At 39.7% G+C, this 22840-nt stretch overlaps 1 protein-coding gene across 1 annotated transcript; it reads left to right on the top strand.

The window, feature by feature from the left end:
- Window positions 1-1177: 1177 nt before the first annotated feature.
- Window positions 1178-22467, top strand: LOC113678349 (vitellogenin). Its single transcript, XM_089187238.1, has 30 exons — window positions 1178-1266; window positions 1703-1753; window positions 4399-4544; window positions 5071-5349; window positions 5821-6006; window positions 6597-6733; window positions 7370-7413; window positions 7488-7588; window positions 8146-8297; window positions 9180-9345; window positions 9722-9850; window positions 10191-10382; window positions 10874-11091; window positions 11903-12006; window positions 12319-12449; window positions 12892-13050; window positions 13534-13699; window positions 13890-14091; window positions 14226-14411; window positions 15011-15125; window positions 15705-15893; window positions 16351-16779; window positions 17113-17277; window positions 18018-18278; window positions 18914-19044; window positions 19629-19825; window positions 19965-20197; window positions 20677-20811; window positions 21316-21484; window positions 21731-22467. The coding sequence occupies exons 1-30, from the start codon at window positions 1212-1214 to the stop codon at window positions 22015-22017; spliced, it is 5115 nt and encodes a 1704-aa protein (XP_089043364.1). The 5' UTR covers window positions 1178-1211; the 3' UTR covers window positions 22018-22467.
- The last annotated feature ends 373 nt before the right edge of the window (window positions 22468-22840 follow it).

The following is a 22840-nucleotide window of genomic DNA, read 5'->3' as shown; positions in this document are numbered from 1 at the left end:
TAAAGTTATTTCGGTTCATTTCTCTTTCAATTTCTCAGTGATGTTGCGAACGAAATGAAATACACTGCTTTACGAAACTCGCTCTGTTATCTAAATTTTTTGCATTTCAATCTATGAACTCGAGGGTAGGCAAGCAAGTGAGCATAAGATCTATGTTATTGCGTAAGGAATGAGATTTACGTGCTCCTTGAAGCAAGGCTTCAGCTCAGAGCAATACTTAAAATAATGGAATTCTTTACATGTCAGAAACTGACCCTGATCAAATAAAGATTTACTGCGATCAATTTCATAGATAAAGGTATCTAGAGATTCAAGATTCTTCTGTTTTCTCTGCAGGAAAGGGATCCGACCCTTAAAAAAAAAAATTCGATTGAACTTTTTTGCCCTCAAATGATAAGTTCTGACAACGCTTTAATTAACCATGAGCAGGAAGGGTGAATATTTGAAATAAGGACCTTAGCGGTAGGTGGACTATGATTCAAAAATAGCCCGCGTACGCGCGGCATACGCGCACGAAAATAACGAGCGTCACTCAAACAAACATGGATGCGCCTTTTTGTTACGGAAGGAAAAAAAATCTGCTTGCGACCTCAGTTGTACACTGAAAGCGTTTTCATACCTCTCTTAAATGGTTAATTCTACTAATTTGGCCGTGAAAAAAGGAGAATAAAATGAAGATAATCTGATCTATCAGGGTCGCGTCACCTGGATTAATTTGCTTCTCAATTTTGCTGGTGTTTTTTTTTTCGTTAATTGATGAATTTCCGTTATGGAATCCGTCACGTCCATGCCAACTAATTTTTTTTCCAGGTCTCATTATCAAATCGATTTTTTTGCATGAAAACCCTAAGCTCAATCTGTCACAATTTAGGGGTAAACAAGCCAGACGGAATTTGTAACAACACATTCTTTAAACCTTTAATGTGTTATTCCCAAAGATTTGTGAACAATGCCCAACGAAACAAAAACAGAATTTTACACTTTAAACCCTGAAGCTTATCATGCTCCTTGTGAGCTGTCAATCACGTGGAGATGTACTTTGGAAAAAAGCCCAGCTTGTTCTTTATTGATGAGCCGATAAATGCGTCCCATAGGGGAAATGACGAGATGAAATTTCATTCCTGTTGAAACACGTTCCTCTTCTGGCTATAAATACATTGACACCTACCAGAAAAGCGCTCTTTCCAGGAGGATAGCCGGCGACTACAAATATGAAGGTGTTCGCTCTTCTCTTGTTCGCTGGAGTTTCTCTTGCACACTATCGAGGTAGTACAGCTATCTACTTTGTATATCTTGCATAAAAATGGAAGAATTTTGTGGGTTATAGAATAATTTTTACTTAAAATGTCCCGGTTATTCTTTAGTTCGCCTCTAGAGTCCTAGGACAGTTTATGTAACGGTGTCTAGCAAAGCAAAGAGAGGTGCTTTCTGAACCATTAACAGCTCAATAATCTTCTCGCATTTTTTCAGCTATGAAATGCGACAAAGAGCGGAAGATATAAAAAATTTGCAGAACAAGCTACCAAGCAATGTTATAGCTAGAAGAAGCCCTCGAAGAAATTTTTTTGGGAACGATAAAGAGGCGGTCAAGGGCGGGGTTAATCCATTGCTTGTTGAAGCAAATATGTCCACCTCTTAGGGTACGAATACCAATTGAATAACTTTCTTATTGCCTGATTTGAATTTTTTTCGAAAATTGCAGGTAATCACGTAAGGCAGAGGGGTAACTTTCTACAGGAAACTCGGGTGAACGGTAAGAATTGCTTGCAAAGCAAATTTTTAAAATTCTGTTTTGTTCTAATGATTGCGGAAATTTTTGTCGAAAAGCTATGAAATTTATCAAAAAGCAAATCGATTCACTTGGCGAAACGCAGCTCATTTCCATGTCAATGAAGGCAGAAAAAAAAAGCTGGATAAAATAACAAAATCAAGCCAGTGCTTGCAAACATGCACGCTAGAGTCGCTCACAAACCTAAACAGCTTTGCTACCAAAATTACTAAAGATCCCTTTGAACTGTCAACGGAAAATAGCAATTTTCGCGCAACAAAACTATTTCACGGCCTTTATTTATAAACCTTGATCTGCAATTAATTGATTAGATTTAGTGACGTTACATGACAATGCACATTTCTTTCATCGGTCAAACTTCACAATAGAAAAATGTACTTCGCTCGTTTTTTCTGATTAACAGCAATTAGGTCACGTTTTGAATCCAGATTGCCCAAGATGCCTTATCTTTCAGTGTTTTTTTTCATTAGAAATGGAAAATATCTTCAACTTAAGCAGTCGAGGTTCTGAGAAAATGAGATTTGTCTACCAGAGTCCTTTAGGATCTTACGTTAACCTTTTAACCCTTTGGAGTGACCAGCATCTAATTTCTCCTTACAATATCACGCCTGAATCACACATTAAAATCACAGGAATCAAGGAAATGATCACCGATTAAAGAAGCTCTTGATTGTTAAGCAAATTCTCCTTGCTACCAGCTTAGAAACTGTGCAGAGAACAGTACGGAGAAAATGCATACTGATGTTAGGGTGTGAAGGATGAGAATATCCGCAAAGCACCCTCTGTTGGAGAAACCGGTTGAAATCCCAGATCTGAAATATGTTCTCCTTTCGCTCCTGCCAGTCGTAAAATTGATTTATTTAAGTCAGAGCTCTCCAAATTTCAAACTCAGTGAGGAACTTGACCCTATGTCTACCTGACATGTGTACGCGATCTGCTGTTATTCTTATGTACCTGAAATACACCAGATGTCATCATTTCCTGTCTTTAAACAAAGGAAGGACTCAAATAATATATTTTTGCGTAGGCGACAGAGGAAATATCATTGCTGTCTCGGAATAAAGGCTTCTAATCAGATAGCTCTAAGAAAAACAACAGTTATCAGCTGAGCGTGAATATTCAATTTCGCTGCAAATCGCTCGACTCGTCTGTACCGGTATTGATAATTTTATATTGCAGCAAATAAGATCATATTTCTGATAGGTCATATGTGCGGTATCTTATCTTCAAAGTCAAGTAATCACCTTACCTTTCCTTCAACAATGCTGTCGTTTTTCTTAAAGCAATTCTCCAAACCCGGATTGAATCGTCCTCAATTTCATGATTTGTTTTGTGAACGTAAAATTTATTGACAAGAGTAGATACGTGGTGTTCAGAAGACAACTTTTCTTTCTTTTTTCTCCCTTTTTTTCCAAAGTTGAATGGAACGCGTGACATTTCTTAGTAAAACTGATAACGGAAGAGGCAATATTTATTATCCCCAGTCTCCAGCAGCAAATAAGTTACGCAATCTGTATCAATATGGCGTCTACCCCGTAAATAGGACATCAAAACGTCTGCGTCTCGCTCCAGATTTTCGTAAGATGTCGTTCTTCTTTCTTATGTATTCCAACAATTTTCCCATGCAGGCGACATTTCTATCTGTTTAACTGAGAATTAATCCGAAGTGGTTATTTCTTTCACGGATTAATCTTGAATATGTGACGTCACGCGCTCGGGTCCAGTCTAAGCTTCGCAGCGATCTCACGGGCATTCTCAGACTTCCTTCGTTCAAATCTACTTCACGGGAGGGGTGGGTAGTTTTGCGTTCGAGAAATTAAGCTATACAGGCCGCGACTCGAACTGATTTTAAGTGTTAAGAAGAAAACAGCATAGATTTAAAAAATTTTCTTTCTGAATTTTAAACACGTTTACTCCTAAATTGACGTCCATGGTCCTCTGATATTTTAATTGCGCTGGACGATATTAAAAAGGAATTCAATTTGACTATCGAGCTAGGCTTATCATTGAACGAAGTATTACAGTGGTATCTTAAGCCCTTCCTCGGCTGATAAGGATATTAAAACAACTTCCCATTGAGCGGCTTGCATTTAGATCTTAAAAATTAAAGAGATCACGTACTGATGAACTATTAACGAGGATTGTCAACCGTCACGCGAATTTTTTTAACAGCATTGAACATTCTCCAGACAGTGAGGCTAATGACCAGTGACCCTTTAATCCTATAGATTGTCTAGCATCTAATTTCTCCTTACAATATCACCCTTGAATGAGGTAGGTCTTGATTGTCAAACAGATTCTTGTTGATAGTACTACAGGACATGTCTAGAGAACAGCATGGAGGTTAACAATAAATAAATCCCCCAAAACGTTACTGATTAGGTTTGAACGAACTTTACAGCATCTAAACAATCGCAAGTAAACTGTCTTTTTCGTTAAATTTGATTTATCTTTTACTAAACCTTGCTGCTACAATTTTAACTAAGAAAATGTCATGAAGGTATTGAGTTGAAATTTGGCACTGTATTTTTGGTGTCAAGTTACCACATAGCGACAAAATCGAAAGGCCAATTTCCTTTTTCTATTATGGTTTTTGTTTTTTCTTTCAGAGTACAAGAAATCCCACACCTACACATACGAGTATGTCGCATCGGTGAACAGCGGTTTCCCTGAAACGGAGGAGCGGTATGCAGGACTGAAGATCACGTGTGACACAGACTTCTACTTCGAAACAGACACTTTGGCTTATTTGAAGGTTGGTATCCCTGTGGTGTCTCACGCGGTCATGTAGTACTTGATATTATGCTGCACAAGGTGGTTCTAAGGGACCACTCATTATTTATCGCCTTGGGAGGGGGAGGGGGAAGGGTCGGAGAGTTTCAGAAGGAACGGAAGATGGATCAGTCATGCGAACAGAGTTTGAAGGGGGGGGAGGAGGACGGCAACAGAAAATTGACTGCTGACTGCTGACTGCTGACTGGTGATGAGGGGATGGAACGCTACCAGCAGACTACAGGGCCTAATGGGGGGATGGGGGTAATTTTATTGTGACACAACCGAAATCTTCTGACTTCTTTCCTCCTCCCCTTCTCGTGATAAATAATGATCGGTCCCAGTGTGTGGAAGAGACCCTAGTGTGTGACCATTCTAGTGAAAGCTGGAAAGAAAAAAATTCATATGGTACTATTTATTATGTTGTTAAAGTGGATCTAAGTCTGTAGATGAATCCCTGGTGCAAGGTCATTTAAATCAAATTATTCAAATTTCTCTTTTCTTTGTAGATAAGAAACCCAATTCTGTACGAAGTGAACGTAACATCCTTCGACCAATCAGAGTCACACACTGTCTCCCCAGTCTCCAATGAATTGAAGCCGTTGCTGGAACGACCAATCAAGTTTGAGTACAAAGATGGAAAAGTTGGTCAGATCTTCTGCAATGACGATGAGCCTGAGTACATTTTGAACATCAAACGAGGAGTTCTTTCCATGATCCACCACAACTTCACCAAGCCTGAGTCTTCATTACATCACCGTGAACCAAGACTGTACAAGAACTGGGAGGTAAGCTGAGAAGTTTCCCACGTCCTTGATGTGTTACAAAATGGATGAATCGAATAAGCTATGTTTTGGTCGACTTTGGGTTCTTTCAAAAATGACTTCCATTCCCCAAATCTTCGTTTTTAGATTTCCTCATTTGAAACCTTTTCTGGGCAGACAGGGAAAACATTTCGAGATAGTGGAACATGCTAATTGAAATTTGCGCCGTTAAGAAATCCACCTTGTTTTTCATATCCTAAAGCTAATTGTATTACAATAAAACCTCCCACATATTTTTACCTTCTTAAAGAGTCACTGCAAGTTTTCATTTACATCATTACGTTCCTTTCACGCATGCTACACTAGTTTCTGATCTGAGAGGCGAGGTTCCTTCGTGCGTTAGAAACCGTGTAATTATTTCTGGCAGCAATTGTGCTTCTCTTGTATTCTAGGCTAAAGATATATCTAATAAATTTTTCTTTCTAATCTTTGCAGCTCAGCTTTCATGGAATGTGCGAAAATCTGTATGATGTGCGTCACAACACACTGGAGACCAACACAATTAAGGAATTGCAAATTACAAAGACCTTAAACCTGCATAACTGCATTGGAAAACCCCGCGTGTTTTCAAACGTCCCAGGAGTGCGCTGTCTTAGCGAGGACTGCAGCGTCATTGATGAGGTATGCAGGCAAAGACTTAAAGAAATAAAAACATGTCTTTCCACGCCTTGAAAGAAGTATTTGAAATTGTTGATCCTTTCATGGCAGTTTGCAGGGCCCGTCTCACATTTGAACCTAGTTCAGAGCCTGCAGTCCTGGTTTCTAAGTAACATCTCTGCACCTCATTGGGTGGGGCATTTGTCTGGCTGGTGTTCAAATTCCCAAAAAGAAAACAACAAAAAAATGGAAACTGAAAAAAAGACTGAAAAGCAGATCAAAAACAACAACAAAAAAAAAAACATCACAAACAGAAAAAAAAACCAAACTAATTAAGAAAACAAAATCTGAACAAAAAGCAAAACACGATATGGATGTGATGTTAAACAAGAATATAGCCAATCTTTCTTTTTATGCAAAAGAAATCCTCATGAAGATACAGCTAACAAGTAAACAAAAAATATGAGAAGGCAATACAGAAAAATAAGCAGAAAACGAAGAGAAAAAGAAAAAAGCAAACAAAAACAAAAGATGAACGAGAAAAAAAATCCAAAACAAACAGTTATTTTTAATAATCATTGAATTCCATCACCCGGGTCTTCCTTTCTTTTCAGCCCCTACAGATCTCTGTGTCAGCATCATGTGATCTTTTCGGAACCGAGGAACAATTTGTGGTGAAGGATTGTAGAACGATGGGAAGATACATTTTTGCACCAACACAGATGAAAGGAAATGCCAGAACTTTGACCAAGTATGTAGATGTGAAAAGAAATAACTTTAAAAAGAACTCTTGACTTAGCTTCTAGTTTACACTTTCCTCTTTACAAATTTCTAAGAGTTAGGTCCAGATTATGTCAAAGAGACAAGAAGTGTTGCATTGAAGATTTTTTAAGTCTGGAGAAGTGACAAAATATTTTTGGTCAGTCCATACAAGCCTTGACTAGGCGTCTGTTTTCATGGAATTATATTAGTGTTTTTCTTATATATCTTGAAGATGTGAATCTTCTGCGACAAAAATAAATAAAAAACTGTCTGCTGCATTTCTAAAGTATTCAAAATCGCCTTCCAAAAAAAAATATTGAGATAAAACAGGCACTGGAGTACGACGTCTACTAACAACTTATTCAAAGTAAAAAAAGAAAAAGTTCCCTTTTTTAAGAAAGTGAGGTTGTAAACTCCATCAGTAATAAGCTACGAACTTATGAAATACTGCCCGGAAGCCATAACCGAAATTAAACAAGAAGTTTCAGAGCTTCGCGACGCTTGTTTTAGATGTAATCCCTTGATGAGTGGACAGAACAGGAACGAAGTAATTGGTACCTTATTTTTAAAAATTGCAGAAAGAATTTGAAATTTTCTCGTTTTCACCAACAATCTTTATTTGCAGGCAATACCTGAAATTCAAGGAAGTGAGGTCTGAATCCCAAAGCTGTAAGTATTCGATAAAATACAGTTCTGAAATTTGGAAAAAAAGAAAACTGAATTATTTACTTTTTATTTCTCAGATACCGTTAGTGGTGTTACCGCTAGGACATTGGAAATGACTGTGGATGAGGGGGAGGACAAAGCAGAGACTGAGGAACAACGTACCCAGACTGCAAACATGGTTAGTTCTAAGCGTTTCCACTGTTTGCTAAGCCAACAGGACCAGAATTCTGAGAGAAATGTTCAATTTAGGTGTCAAAAATGGCGCGCTATGATTGGTGTAGAAAACTCGAGTACAGGATGTCAGCGGTAGTTCACTTGTTGTGGGAGGCAATACATCATCACCAAAACCTGCTCTGACAACAAAGTTTAAAAACTTAGTTGAAAATAAGCGGTTCCAAAGAAAATAAAATTTTACAAAAAATCCTTTACCCTTTACACCCTAACATCAGTCTGTATATTGTCCATACTTTTCTCTATGCATTTCCTAAGGTGTTGACAAGGAGAATTTGTTTAACAATCAAAAGCTTCTTTATTTGATAATCCTTTCCTTTATTCTTGTAGCCTTAATGTATGATTCAGGGGTTATATTGTAAGGAGAAAGTAGAAGCCAACACTTTTAAAGGGCCACAGGGTCTATCAAAGTTAGTTTTCGTTACTTCTTAAAAAACAGAAGAACTGATTTATTTTGGTTTTTTTTTCTTTTGTTGTTTTTTTTTTTGCCGCATAATCATGAAGGTGAGAAAATTGATCGACGACCTGATCAAGAGCGTGGAGGAGAATAATTTGATGTCTTGGCAGTTCAGTCGTTTGGTGGAAACCTTACGCAGGACCTGCAAAAAAACTCTTATCAAGATCTGGGACAACTGCTACAATGACGAGAAACGCAGGTTTGTCCAGAGAAATCTCGAGTGTGATCTTTTAGCATGGTTTTTTATTTGTCATCCGATGGTGCAACTTTTTAAAAAATTTTTATGATTACATATGTAATGTAGATATCAGTTATGGGATAAATGATTGTTGGACTTGTTGATTGCTAACTTTACTGACTGACTGTTTGATTTACTGTGTGACTGACTGTTCAATGAATGACAAACAGACAGAAGAACAAATGAACTGACAGACTGACTGAAAAGCCGACTACATAAATGACTAGACTGATCGAGAAGGTGATTGACTGACACGCTGACAGACTGATTAACTGACTGACTAAATGACTGGGTGACTGACTGACTGACTGACTGACTAACTTACTAACAAACTGACTGTGTGATTGACTGAGTTAATGACTGATTGTACAACTGATGGACTGACCGGCTGAATGACTGATTAACCAACTGACTGTGTGATTGACTGAGTTAATGACTGATTGTACAACTGATGGACTGACCGGCTGAATGACTGACTAACCAACTGACTGTGTGATTGACTGAGTTAATGACTGATTGTACAACTGATGGACTGACCGGCTGAATGACTGACTAACCAACTGACTGTGTGATTGACGGACTGAGTAGCTGGCTGACTTACTAACTGACTGACCAACAGATTGACTGAATTAATGACCGCCTGGTTGGCTAACTGACTTACTGACTGGCTGACTTACAGACTGGCTGACTTACAGACTGGCTGACTTACAGACTGGCTGACTTACAGACTGGCTGACTTACAGACTGAATTTGAATGAATGACTCATTTTCGGATTGAAACGTTGCGACGTCTAAGATAGGCGTTAAACATCTTTCCATTTGCTTTCCCGTTTCGGATTGTAGGCAATGGCTGCTGGAAGCTCTGCCTTATGTGTACAAGGAGGAGGTCTTTGAACTCATCTCAGAGAAAATCAAGACATTGGAACTGGACTCTGGGAGGGTAGTCTCACTTATTCGTGGTCTAGCCTTAACTCCAAACCCAACAGAAAAGATGTGCTTGACCGTTGTGGTAAGAAAAAAGGCTTACGCTCCTGCTGTTTGTGCCACGAAATACAAGACTAATTAAATAATAAAAAATGGTATAAGTAAACTAGAATTCAGCTTGCTGTCGTAACTCTTCCACGGAGCACGGTTCTATCCATTGAAAATTGGAATCTGGAGAGTTAAATTTTGGGGAATAAAGAAATCCGAGTACCCGAAGAAAAAAAACCCTCATAGCGGAACGAGACCCACTAAAAAACTCGGCTTCAGTCTCACTCCGGAATCGAACCCAGGCCACAGGGAAGTGAAGCGAACGCTCCCACTGCCTGCCTCCCTGGTCCCCTCACTCCCTCTCTCTAAAGAAAACTTAAACGCTTTTTTCATCTTTCTTTTTCTTTTTGAAGGATCTCTGTTCTGGTTCTGTTGTCCAAGCAGACGAGACTCTGAAGAAAACCTGTTACCTTACTGCCGGTGCCTTGATGCATGACTTCTGCAAAGACAAGGACGTCACTTGCCTTGCCAACCAAGTGGCTGTAAGTTTCCTTTTGATATGATGATAACTTGTTTCTGAGTGGTTGATCGTTGCGCGCCAGTCTTCAAATCCTCGAAACGACCTTGGTATGGATGTCTGGGATGCTTTGTCATCGTTGTGGAATGTCCTTGGTCACTCAGAAATATTCATGAATGGTTTTTGATTGGATGATTATTGCGCGCGAGAGTTCAAGTCCCCTTTTCAACCAACCAATCAGAAAGGGCGTAGACGTCATCTGTAAGGAATTTCTAGTGCCCGACCTTAAACATAGAAACATTAAAGATAATATTTCGATAAAGTAATTGAGTTTGAATCAAGTAAGCAATTTTTTGTAATTTCAGGAGATTAAGAGTCGTTTGCAGTATGCCAGTTACCGTGAAAAGATCTTCATCTTGAAGGGCATCGGTAATTTCGGTCACAGAGATTTTTACCAACCTCTTTTGGAAATTATCAAGGACAACAGGAACTCTCTGGAATTACGCGTCACAGCTGTGTATGCTCTACGAAGAATCGCTCCGAAAATTTCACAAAAGGTAATTCACCTTATTGTCCCCCACCCTTCCCCCCTGAAAAATTAAAATTCAGGTGATGCATTATTGATATATTTGTTACCGCTCGCCTCCTTCCCATTCTCCGAGCTGTATTGAGGCTCAAGAAATAAGGTCCCTTGAAATAATCGCTAGCATTTACTAAGACCCACAGGAAATCTAAAAATCAATAAATCATGTGTTGCGAGTTTTGCTGTAGTCGATCATTCAGGTATTTAGTCAGCCAGTCCTCCAGTGATGCAGTCAGTCTGTCATATATATTCAGTCAATGTGTCATATAACGAGTCATTCTGTCGGTCAGTTGATCAATCCGTGAATTAGACAGCGATGGTACTTTATCATTTTCCGACAAAATATTAAACAAAAACGTCAGGAAAATACCTTTTCACTAACTGCGTTAAGAAGCGCAACTTGTATCGGTTGACGAGAACTGCGAACCCTCTTGGTTTATTGAAATCTCACCCTCCCCTCCCAAGGTATTGCCAGTGTTGTTAGAGATCTTCCGTCAACCAAACAACGACGCCGAACTGCGCATGGCTTGTTTTGTGATCATCTGCGACTGCAAACCTGGTCCAGCGGTGTTCAACTTGGTAGTCAAGCAGCTCTATTACGAGCGCACCAATCAAGTGCGATCTTTTGTGGTGTCTTACATCAAGGGGATGGCTTTCTCTAGATACCCATGTGACGAAAAAATGTAAGTTACAATAACAAAAATTCAATCATATGACACGTGTTATTGGTAAGAGAACACTAATTGACGAGGTCTGGGCTCAGGATGTTAAGAAAATCTCGCAAATAAGGTAAACTGCCGACACAAGTGGTTTGTCGCTAGATTTGTTTTTACGCTCAAGAGACCTGATTTTCCCGTTTCATAGGCAATCATCGTGTTCGTCCAATTGTAACGTTCCTTTTTTCAGAAACCTAACCAATTAGAGTGTAATTCCAAAACTCTGGCAAACTGTTCGTGATGAACATGGAAATCTTTTTTCGCAAGCATTTTAATATAAACCTAAACCAGCACACAGTTAAGATAAAGGTAAATTTCATGACGAAAAAGAGGGACATCTAAGTAAAAATGTAAAAACACAGACTTGAAGTGCGGCGAAACAAGAGCGACTTGTCACTTGTCAAAATTGGTTTTGTCTTAACATCTCATCGATTGAGAGGGTGGGGAAAGGCAAAGCCCTAGTTAATTGCCATGGTTAAGGAATGGAGATCGCCTTTAGTAAAATAACAGGAAAAGAACGCTGCGTTCAGCTTGGCAGTTGTTTGTGTAGGCAAAGAGTGACAGTTTTATCCAAAAGGAATTCCTCATGCTAAGCGCGCGACATTTCAACGTTTAAAGTTGTCTTGGAAGGAGCTCAGTCTATGATCGATCTCCATTTACCATCTGTATCCTCAAACCTGGTCAAGAAGCGATTTTTTTTGATCTTTGATAAAAGGCGCTGTTTAGCTGACAAAGGCTTACATTCAAAGTCATGGCTAGTTATTTTGTCTTATTTCAGGGCTCAAACCGCACGAATCGCTCTCCGAATCGCCCTTCGAGCGCTTAAGAGATACAAGATAAACCCAGTGAACTCCAAATGGCTCCACTTTGGCGACTTCTCCGGTTAGTACAGTAAAAATTATTTCACCATATGGCCGAAAAGTTAATGTTTTTATTAACACACTTCCATGGTGTAGGTCTCCTTAGCAAACGGAAACAAAACATAAAAACACGGAGGGAAAACAAGGTCATAAACTGCATAAAAGCGTAGAGAGGGGAGGGGGACGTTATTCCAATGACTTGTTTGATTATTGCGCATACACTAATGTCGTTAAACCCAAGGGGGCGTTCATACAGTCTTGCACACACCCCCCCTTTTTTTTAACTATGCACAAACACATCTTTTGATTCCCTTGTTCATTTTCTTTCTTTAAGATCTTCTCCAGATGGGAAGTGCAGTTGATCTTCGCATGATTTCCACGCCATCAAGCTTCATCCCGAGAGCTATCAACTCTAAAGTCAAACTACACACCGGTATGCTTGGAAAATCTCTGAATCTATTCGAGGTGAGTTAAAGGATGAAACTCTTGCTTTGCTGGTGAAAGAAGACTTAAAATAGACCTTTCTTTAACATAATCTGTTTGAGGTGCGTGAAATGATCGCTAGAAATGTTGCTTTGCTGGTGATAGGGGACTAGCAACATGTTCCTTTAAAAAAAAAAAGGAAAAAAGGAAAAGAGGAAAACGAAAAGAAGGAAACACGAAAGACTGAACAAATTGAACGATTGCAAGGACCGCTGATTAGCAGATAAAGCCACTTCGAAGTTGTATTTGGTGTCCCTCTCTTGTTTTAAGTCTGGGCACTGAATTGAATCCAGTTTTGTGAAATGCAGGTCACGTTGTCTGATTTCCTTGGATTGATTCGAATCGATTAAAGAAGAGACGTTAAGGTTTGAACCTTCATGAACAAGTTGCAGTCATGGGGTAAAAGAATTTTGTTCCCTTCTAGACTGGCATCCGTGGTGAGGGAATCCAAGAGCTGCTCCAACGTGTCATGGGACCAAGGGGACACTACAGCGAAGATAAGAGTCTGTTTGGCTTGCTCAGACCGAAACGAAGCTTAGACAACAGTCTGAATGGGAAAGAAATCAAGGAAATCCAATACCAGGTTGGTGAACCAGGTTATCCAGGATTAAATCATAATGATACCGTGACACAAGTCAACTAAAGGGTATATACAACCCAACTAGAGAGAAAATTTACTCACTCAACATAGGTCCTTACCCTGAGTTGCGGCTTTAAGTCTGAGATCCGTATGGATGATACACTGACATACTCAGAGAAGCCAACCAAAGCTCGGGATATCGCTTAAGGATTACCCTAAGCCTGACCGTAAACCACATTTCAAAATACCGGGGTAGAATTAAAATTTATATGGATACGCTGATATAATTCTAGGGTCCAACATGGCAACCTAACTCCAAAATATCCAAGCTAAAATTACATTACACAGACACAAGGAAATACCCAGAGAAAAGGAATACGTTCTAGATATCTATGGCAAAGTCTATGCCTGAGATAGTAGCCTAGGCTCAATATTCCGAGGCGAGTTGTGCACAGCTATATCATGAGCGGTTTTTCTATCAAACAGCTGCCAACCGCTGAACATGAAGAGGAGAAAGCCAAAGGTTCCTTCTACTTCAAAGTTTTTGGAAAAGAACTGTTCTATAATTATTTCACCTATGATGACGTCAAAGAGTTAATGGAAGATGGAGTCATCAGAGTTAGCAACGATCTGAAGGACCTGCTGAAGAAAGGTTGGGAAAAAAATGAATCGAGTGAAAGATAAATTTCTTTTTTTTTTAATCCAAAGTGGGAAGAACTTTTCGATGAGAATTTGTCAATGTTTTCCATCTACATGGAAAAAGCTCATGTAGCGTGATGTTCGCTGGTATAAATGAGGCTTCCATGTCAGTTCAAATGGCTAATTTTTTTATTTTTTCAAAGGTAAAAAATGGAATATCTCCAAAATCCTCCGTCCAATTGAAGTGAAGATACGCCAGCCCTCGTGTGCCGGTCTGCCCCTGGATTTCTCTGTGGACAGCGTTTTGTTCCTGCGTTTGAACACCACGGTCAAAGCTGAGGTTCAACCCCGATTCTTCATTCCTCTTCCCGATCAAGTCACTCTTAGTGGAAAATTGAACATTAGGTATGGAAATAAGAACACAGAGCGTTAATTTCGATGCTGAACTGAAAAAGTTATTTTAGATAATTGATTTTTTTAAGCCATCGCTCTGCTCATCGATATTTTGTTTTGTCTTTTTTCGCGTCCTGTTTTTCTAGTGTTCTTCATTCTCTTTGGGGAAAAATGAAAGTATCTCTGCCTCAGTTGGAGACTGGTAGCAAGCTAACGATCCACACCAATATCACTACTGGATTAGGTGGCAGATTCCAGTACAACATCAGAAATCAAAGCTACACCACAGAAATGGACTTGCCACAAGAGAGACAGGAGATTTTATCAACTAAGTAAGTGATTTATGAGCCTTTTATGGACAGATACCAAGAGATTAAAAAAAGGTTTATGATCTCTTGCACTTACTCAGAACCCCCCCCCCCCTCCCTTTTTATTTTTTCGCACAACTGAAACGTTAGGAGGGAAGATTGATGAAACTCAAGTTCAGGGATAAGATTGTTGTTGTTTATACCTGCTGCTGTCACCGCATAGCCGAAAGTTGCTTTCTATTACATCTAGAGATTCAAGTTTACCGTATGGCAAGTGCTTTGGGTTAAACTAGGTTCTGTGTACCTCTATATTTCTGAGTCCCACCACCCATTTTAAAGCGCTTTCAATCAAGACTGAGTCGAATTTAATATGATCACCGGATGTACCTTTATTGAATACCTTTGCAAAATGCAAAGACATCCCCTAATCTTAAACTTGTTTCAACACCTAACTAACTTTCCTTCCAAATCTTTCAGAATTGTCTTGATAATAAATTCCATTTTGTTATTTTTCTCATTTCTCAATCCTACGGATTTAAATGGTGTCCTGTTATTAAGGACACCAATTTTGTTTCTCGTTGTCAGGAAAAAACTTTCACCTTAATCATTGTTTTTGGTTACAGCAAGGCGAGCAACACCTGGCTGATGTACAGGAAACCTGTCACAGGTTCCAAGAGTTGGTCTTCAATCTACAGGAGCACAGAGCTGGACGGATTTGAGATCGGAGAAGTTACTGAGGTATGCAACTGAGGGCAGTGTATGTCGCTCTAAAGAATGTGATATGAAATAAAATAAAAAATCTGACCCTCCTCACATTTGGATCCTTTTAACCTCCAGTGTTGGCAAAAGGTCTTGAGACCTTTTCTTCTAGCTATTGGTTCTGGTATTGTTCTTGTAACAATCTTCAAATATGCCATACAAACGGTACCCCTTCCTAGAAAAATGATAACAGCGACTGAGAACATTAAAAAGCTGAAAATTAACATTTTAGTGGGCAAACGAATGAATAGTTGAGATAACGCGTCCATAGAACGTTACATTAAGCTTTCCTTACTGGTGTTCTTAATATTTATGCTAAGATTTTACCTCTACGTGTTTGTGTCAAGATAGTGGAGAAGGGAACGGGGGTACTGGCTCGCAGCGCTTTTTTAGACGTCCCTTTCGGTTTTTTAGGGTTTTATGCAACTATGTTACTTTCTGTGTAGCTTTCCAACTGTGAATTTCTTTGAAACAAAAAGGTTTGGTAGAGGAGAGGTAAAGAATGTTATTTGTGTGTAGCTTTCCAACTGTTGACTGTTTTTCTTTAAAACACAAAAGATTGCCAGGGGACATCATCATCATCGTTATGCCAACTGGACTCTGAAGGCAGGCAATGGAAAATACCTGTCTGTGAATGAGCACAATGAACTCGTCTTAAGCGAGCTACCTACTGTCTTCAAAGTCTACTTCATCGACGGAAATCATCAACTTGTGAAACTTTTTGTCACCGGAAAGGGATTCGTTAAGGTATTTTTAAAACTCATAATTTATTGCAAACAAACAAGCAATTTAATTCCTTAGCTACGTTAGCGGGTCCGATGTTCTCCAAGTTTATATTGCTTTACATCTCGTCACGCACGTTGCGTGCAGTCACGTTGCCTATTAATGGCTTTGATTAAACCGCGCAGCACTGCATTCATGCCTGGTCATGTTGCATTGTGTATTTATGATAGACAATCATATTAAGTGCCTCTAGTGTTAGTTAATTTCTATTTGCGTTACCTTGTGGTGGATTGCATTACGACACGTCACGCGGTGTGACACTTCGTGTTGCTGCACCAGGCTGCTTGAATCGAGTTCATAAATAGAGCCTATGCGTTGACATGCATAGCTGGACTGCATAACTATAACACCTCTATCAACACATTGCTATCTTCAATGAAAAGAAAAACCCTAAGTATATCGTGCAATTTTTTTTTATTAGGTGAGGCCAAATTCCCAAGGGTGTTTAGAGGCTGTGCATGATAATCGCTACCCCAAGCTCTTCAAGATCACATTCGTGAATGGTCGCCGTCATATTCGCCTCGAGACAGTTGTGTATATTCACAAAGATGCATCCAAGAACCCTGTGGAATGGACCCGCGCAACCGTTCCTATGAACACGGATCAAGTCACGTTATTCCAACACATGATCGAAGATATTGAGCCACAGAAGGGATATGAGGAGAAATGGCGCTATATCAGTGACTTGCCCTTGAATTCGCCTTCGCATAATGCTGAGAAGAGTGACGGACTGCATTCACGTCATATGAAAATCGTCTTTGTTACACCTGTGGGAAGCAAGCTTTGTTTGAGGCCGAGCCAAACCAAGGAATCTGTGTTCTCTGTAAAGAGGTATCACACAAACTCGAGCGTAAGTGTCATAGGAAATGTTTATACTCCATTTTTCCCAACCGCCTTAGAAAAAAGCTGATATCAAGTGGGAATGTTTGCGGCATCTCGCTCCTTTCTTGTGTAACATTTAGCACTGTTTTAAATAAGAAAGAGCAGCTAGTTTTCATTTGTATATGCCTGATAGGATAACTTTTCTTGAATAGAACATCCCCGTAAAAAACTATAGCTAAAAGTATCCCGCGGCGATATGAACAAATTCAAAAGAGACTTCATTTGACTTAGAAAATAGGAACAACAGCAGCATTCGTTTAAAGCAAGTAAGTATCTGTATTTTTTTTACATGTTCCCGCAGGAACTGTGCTATGGCAAACAAATGCTTGGTTTTGATGTGTGCTTGAGTGGCAGATACATAATGCCACACATTCCCCACCCTCCTGCTTTCCCGTTCAGCGGTCCAGCCAGGCTCAACGTCTTCGTCCAACCAAGCAGAGATCCAGCTCAGAAAATCCAGCTTAAGGTAGCAAAAGATCATCATTAACAACATTGTCTTTTTAACCTTATGTTATAAATTTGGTCGAACTCTTAGTTTAAGTGATTAATTTTCCTCACCCTTCATCAATCTTTTTAATTGAAAATTACTTTCAATGCATCTTTTTATATTTACGAAATACTGTTTTGTGTACAGACAGACCTACAGTCATCACGTGACAACCAAACTTACAGTCATCACGTGACAACCAAACTTACTCGGCCCTATGAGTTTCATATTTTCTTTGGTTTAGGGCTCCGCTTTTGGGAGAGTAATGATGCAATGCAAGGTCCACTTGGGTTTTCAAAATGAATGTCACTCTAACCATCATTAATTGCCTTTAGTTTTACCGTCCTTGGAGTGATCATACGTTTTGGTCGGTCATTTAATTCCTTGAATAAAAGATACGTTTTCCCAATCATAAATCGTCTATGGGGCGTTGTGACGAATATTTACGTCTGTTAAGCATCATTTAGCAACTTGTGAAACTCAAAAATCCGCCGTCCAGAAATTTTGCAAAGATTTAGAAGTAACTCCTCTGTAGGTTCGAAGCGACCTCATTCTTTTGATAATTTAAAGAGGCTCTTAAATTATGATACGTACAGATATTTTTGGAGCAGTAATTGGGCGCTTTTTATACTTCATTTTCAAGAAAGAAAACAGAAAGAAAAAAAATTTAAATTGATTTCTCCGCTCACTGATCTCATATTTGACTTAATTTATTGTAGTTTGGCAAAGGAGACAGATTCAATGAACACCTAAAGACATGGAAGGCCGGAATTTACCTTCAAGGCACAAACCCTGAGAAAAAAATTGAGGCTGACGTCAGTTATGACGTCGACAATCAGAGGACTGACGTCACCGTCGATATCCACAACATGTACCCATGGCTAAGGAAAGTTTGCATTGTCAACCAAGTGACCAGTAATGATACAGTGGAGTTCGACTTGAGATTTGGTGAAAATTGCCTCAATGATTATGAAGTGCAGGTAAGCATGGGTGTAGGGTGGGGTGAGGATAAAAAGTTGCTTTGATGCAAGAGAATACTAGGTGATATTCCCTCGCTGTGATTGCGCATGCGTGTCGGTTGGGGCCGCGGATGGAAAATAGCCGTGCTAAGCACTCAACTGAAAATTACTACTCACTCAGCATTAAATATTTCACAGGAAAACGACTTCTGACGAAGCGTTATTTCTCTTGACGAGTTTTTTTTTTTTGGAACCAATTTTTCTTTTATTATTTTGAACATTTCAAGTCCGTAAAATCAAGAGGACTGGTCATCATTTGTCGGAGGGAGGGGAGGGGGAAAAGAGTTTGGAGAACATTGGCTGTGTCACGATAGAATTGACCTGATCCCCCCCTCCCCCCCCCCCCCACCCAGGCTCCGTATGACCCCCCTTCCCTTCATTGATAGTAAATTGACTGATACCCTCTCCGCTCCTCCTAAAACCCATGTGATCTCCCCCAAAATCCTCCACACTCAATCCCCCCTCTCCAAGGGGACAAAGAAGGACTGATACCTGAGGCACTGGATACTTATCGATATACTTCTGCAACATCACCCCAACCTTTCGCATAAACGATCGCCAAATTTATAAATTTCGTAATGATAATTTCTCGTTAGACCCGTATCTCCATCAAAGAACCAAGCCGCAGACAACTGAACATCGTGACTTCTTACAACAAACTGCCAGAACCAGTGCTAATGATGTGCTACAAACTTCTGAAAAAGTTTTCTCAGCGCTATTATCACAGGTAAGGGTGGTTTAATCTTCTGTCTATGGCTTTCCTTATTTGAGTTACGGAGAAAACTACCCTCTATATTTTAGGTGATTCCTCGGGAAAAAAAAATTTTATCAAACATTTCTTTTTAAAACTTTCCTCAAATATTTCCTACCAATGTCGGCTGCGAAAAATTTAATTAAAAAGATAGGTCACCGTACTTTTTAAAGAGATGTGATGAACTAAACTTACCCCATTCATGTCTGTGCCAGCGCTAATCACGCGCGTCTTTCATCGGTTCACGGTACACTTTAAATTAGCGGGAGCAACGTTTTTTAGAGAAAGACTTGCAAAAAAAACTTGGTAGGTATATGATTTGTGGAAAAATCTCGCAATTTTAAACGTCATCGACTCAAAACGTCCTTTTTGTCAGCATAACAGCAAAAATGATGCTTTATCGCTAGGCATTAGTCTATCCTTTGTATCGGTATCTCGCTGAAATAATGACTGAGATCCCTTTCACATTTGAATCGTTTTGGTTGGAAGAGGATTTATTATGAAACGAAACTGAAAGTGCATTGAGAAGTTCATTGGTAACGTTTTCTGTTTCCTTGCAGGCTCAGCGATTGGGAATTTGCTAGGAACGAGCCGAACAAAGTCGAATTTGTTGTGAAATTTCAAACTGACCAACTTGTTGATCTTCAACTCCACACACCTTCTCATGTGATGACAATGGAAGACGTCGAGTTCAAGAGCCAAGGTTTTCTTCCTCGGGGATCCAATTACTACAACACATTTATGCATGTGTCTACACGTGAGTGGAGTTATAAAGAATATATTCATATTAATGAAAACTTTGAAAAAATTAACGGAGACTGTTCCCACAAAGGTGGTTTCCTTTCATGCCATGTAACCTGGAACAAGCCATGGACTCACATTTTGTTCATTTTCAGCGGTTTGCACCGTGGAGCAGGACACTTTGAAAACCTTTGATGACGTCGAGATCCAACATACGTTACCAGACAGGTGCATGCACGTGCTGGCCAAAGACTGCACAAAGAATAACTCCTTCATAGTACTCATGTCCAAAGACACTCGACATCCTGATAAGAAGATCATTGAAATATTCGTGGAGCAGGAAAAGATACGAATAGCACATTTGGGAAGCGCAGGATATCAGATTCAGGTACGCATTTATATTTTCTCTAATTTCTTTTGGTTTCCTTATTTTTGCCTCATTTTTTTTCCAGACATCCTTTCTTCGACTCTTCTGCACCTTTACCCTCGATCTTAATTCATATCGACTGTCACCAATTTTCCCGATTTTCATCAACCATTGGCACTCCACCATCGACTTATCATGCCGACTAAAGAATTCCATGACGAACAGAACGACCTTACTTTAGTAGCTGATCAAAACTAGCCAATCCCTTATGACTTAGTTTACGTGATTCTTACAGTCGGTTCCATCCTGGCAATGCGGCCAATCTGTTTTCACGAATCAGAATTGTAACACTTCACTGACAAGCAACTTCTCAAAACCTCGGTGACTGTTATCAACAGCCGCTATCTTCAGGGTCACCCTTACATGGACGATCAGACCACACAATCAGCCATATATTTTTCATCAATCTGATTCCTTTTGCAATTCGTTTTGATCTGCAGGTCAACGGAAAAATCCAACTAAATCGGCCGATCCGCCACAAGAACATCGCCACCATAATCGAAGAACCAGCAAGCGACAAACTTCATGTTTTGTGCGATATTGGTCTTCAAGTAGAGATCGTGCGTGGAAGCAAAGTATGTGCTAAATTAACATGCTAAAGCAGCTGCGCGAAGAAACCTGAACATTGCCTTTCTTGTAGCGTGAGAGAATGAAGCGCCTGCTGCGCGCGTCTTCCCCACGTCTTCTCCCCAGACTTCCATGCGCGAAATCACGTGGGAATTTGTGTGAGCGATATATACACACCCCCTCACGCCTGATGAAGGCTATGAAATCGTGCTTCACGCGTAATATACTACAGGCGCGTTTTAGATCGTTCGAGATTAGACACATGCCATTTTATTCATACGCCAAATAAAACGCGCACATCTGTTTTCCTCATGCGCTAGAGAGTAGAAGCGCGCATCTTTCCTCACGAGTTGACGTGCATCTTTTTTCCCGTGCGAGGTCAGTCACTCGCAGTTCACTTCATGCACGAGACACGCGCAATTTCCAGCACACGTGAGTTGAGATGCGCGTGTTTTATACCCTGCTAAGTGTTAAATTCTACTCAATTTTCGTCCTGATTTTCTTCTGAACAGATTAATATCCGTGTATCGCGATACTATTTCGACCGTACTTGTGGCATGTGTGGTGACTGTAATGCAGAACAGTTCCGTGACTTGAAAACCCCACAAGGCAAAGTATTCACCGACTCTGATAATCTGATGTATGGTCGTATGTGGATGGTGACCATGAATACTTGCAAAGGTATGTACACAAAACAACATCTTACAGTCTCTGTGTGTATTGGGTGCGGCTCGTTCTAAACCTCTACGTTGACAGTTGCGAAAGAATAGGAAAAAAGATATATAACTTCAAAAACGCACGGAAATACGGGGAAATACAAACGAGGGCAGCTTTCTCCCTTCGTTAGAAGCTATAGACATGAGGGCCAAAAAGAAGGGGAAATGAACGTCTGCGGGTATTTACCACAATCTGCGCTTTTTTTCGCAGCTGGATGTAACCTCAAGAAAGAGTACCTCAAGGTTGACAGAACCATCAACGGTGAGAGCCACGATTGCTACCCTACTAGCCCAGTCCTCCGCTGTCATAATGGTTGCCAAGCTACCAAAACCAGGATGACATCATTCCCTATGACTTGCGTGGAGACTGGAACTAAGGAATCACAGAAAATATCGGCTAACTTGGGAAAACCCAGTTTCGATTTGACCGGAAGTGTCGTGTACTTCAGGGAAAATCTGGAAGAGGAAACAGAGTGCAACTGCAGTAGCTGTCAGTAGTGAGCACCCATTCTCAAGGGAATTTGACCAAGTTACCAGGAAGTGAAACGGACCGTTACTAAGGACTGATTTTAAGGCTATCGCACATTTAATTTTTTTTTATTGATTACTAGGAAAGAAATTGCTCAATAACCTCGTGAGATTAAAACATTAAAAAGTTTTGTTGCATTTTTTCCCCTTCAAATGGCAGTTCTTTATATCAGTTTTAAATAGTTGCAGCAATGTTTCTCTTTTATAAAGAGTAAACAGACCTTAAGAGAATTATGTATTTGATAACACTTGAGTTGTAGATTTATTTTGCGCTCTTCGTAACTTACATTTCTGTTCAAGTGTTAGTTTCTCTCTATCTCTGTTTTTTTCGTTATGTTTTTGGGTTTTTTTTTTGCAAGTTTTAAAGTATACCAATAAGCAATCAATAGGGTGCCGATAATAAATAAAATAAAACATGAATTTGTCTGCTTTTTTTCATGATAAATTCTAATGAGGGTAGGAATTCTTCCTTTGCCAGCCTCGTAGCGAAACGTGTGGAAAAACAAGAATGAAACTTTCAAAAGGCACAGCTCCTGAGTGGGCAGAGAAAATCCCTTATGAGTATCAAAAAAGAATTTTGTTAATTATCAAACTCAAAAGCTCATTGACGAATTTCTGTTGTTTCGCCATTCTTGTCTTTTTATGTCTCCCAAAAAGAGGTTTTTAAGGGCATTTAATGGCGCATTGGAAGGGCGATCATCAGTCGTCTTGACGTGCAGAGGAAATTTCCTCTGAATATTGAAACAGTGGAATTTTTATAGTGAGTTGGCAAACAAAGGATAGGTCATCGACC

Source organism: Pocillopora damicornis, chromosome 11, assembly GCF_964200805.1.
Source record: "Pocillopora damicornis chromosome 11, jaPocDami1.2, whole genome shotgun sequence".
In the NCBI taxonomy this organism is placed as follows: Eukaryota; Metazoa; Cnidaria; class Anthozoa; order Scleractinia; family Pocilloporidae; genus Pocillopora; species Pocillopora damicornis.
The sequence above is the reverse complement of the archived record's forward strand: the minus strand, read 5'-3'. Positions and strand labels throughout refer to the sequence as shown.

Excerpts from the sequence above, each read along its gene's own strand:
- LOC113678349 (XM_089187238.1), top strand. The coding sequence starts at position 1,212 with ATGAAGGTGTTCGCTCTTCTCTTGTTCGCTGGAGTTTCTCTTGCACAC. Across the intron at positions 7,589-8,145 it reads GTACCCAGACTGCAAACATG|GTGAGAAAATTGATCGACGA; the intron begins GTTAGTTCTAAG and ends ATAATCATGAAG. Across the intron at positions 8,298-9,179 it reads TACAATGACGAGAAACGCAG|GCAATGGCTGCTGGAAGCTC; the intron begins GTTTGTCCAGAG and ends TTCGGATTGTAG.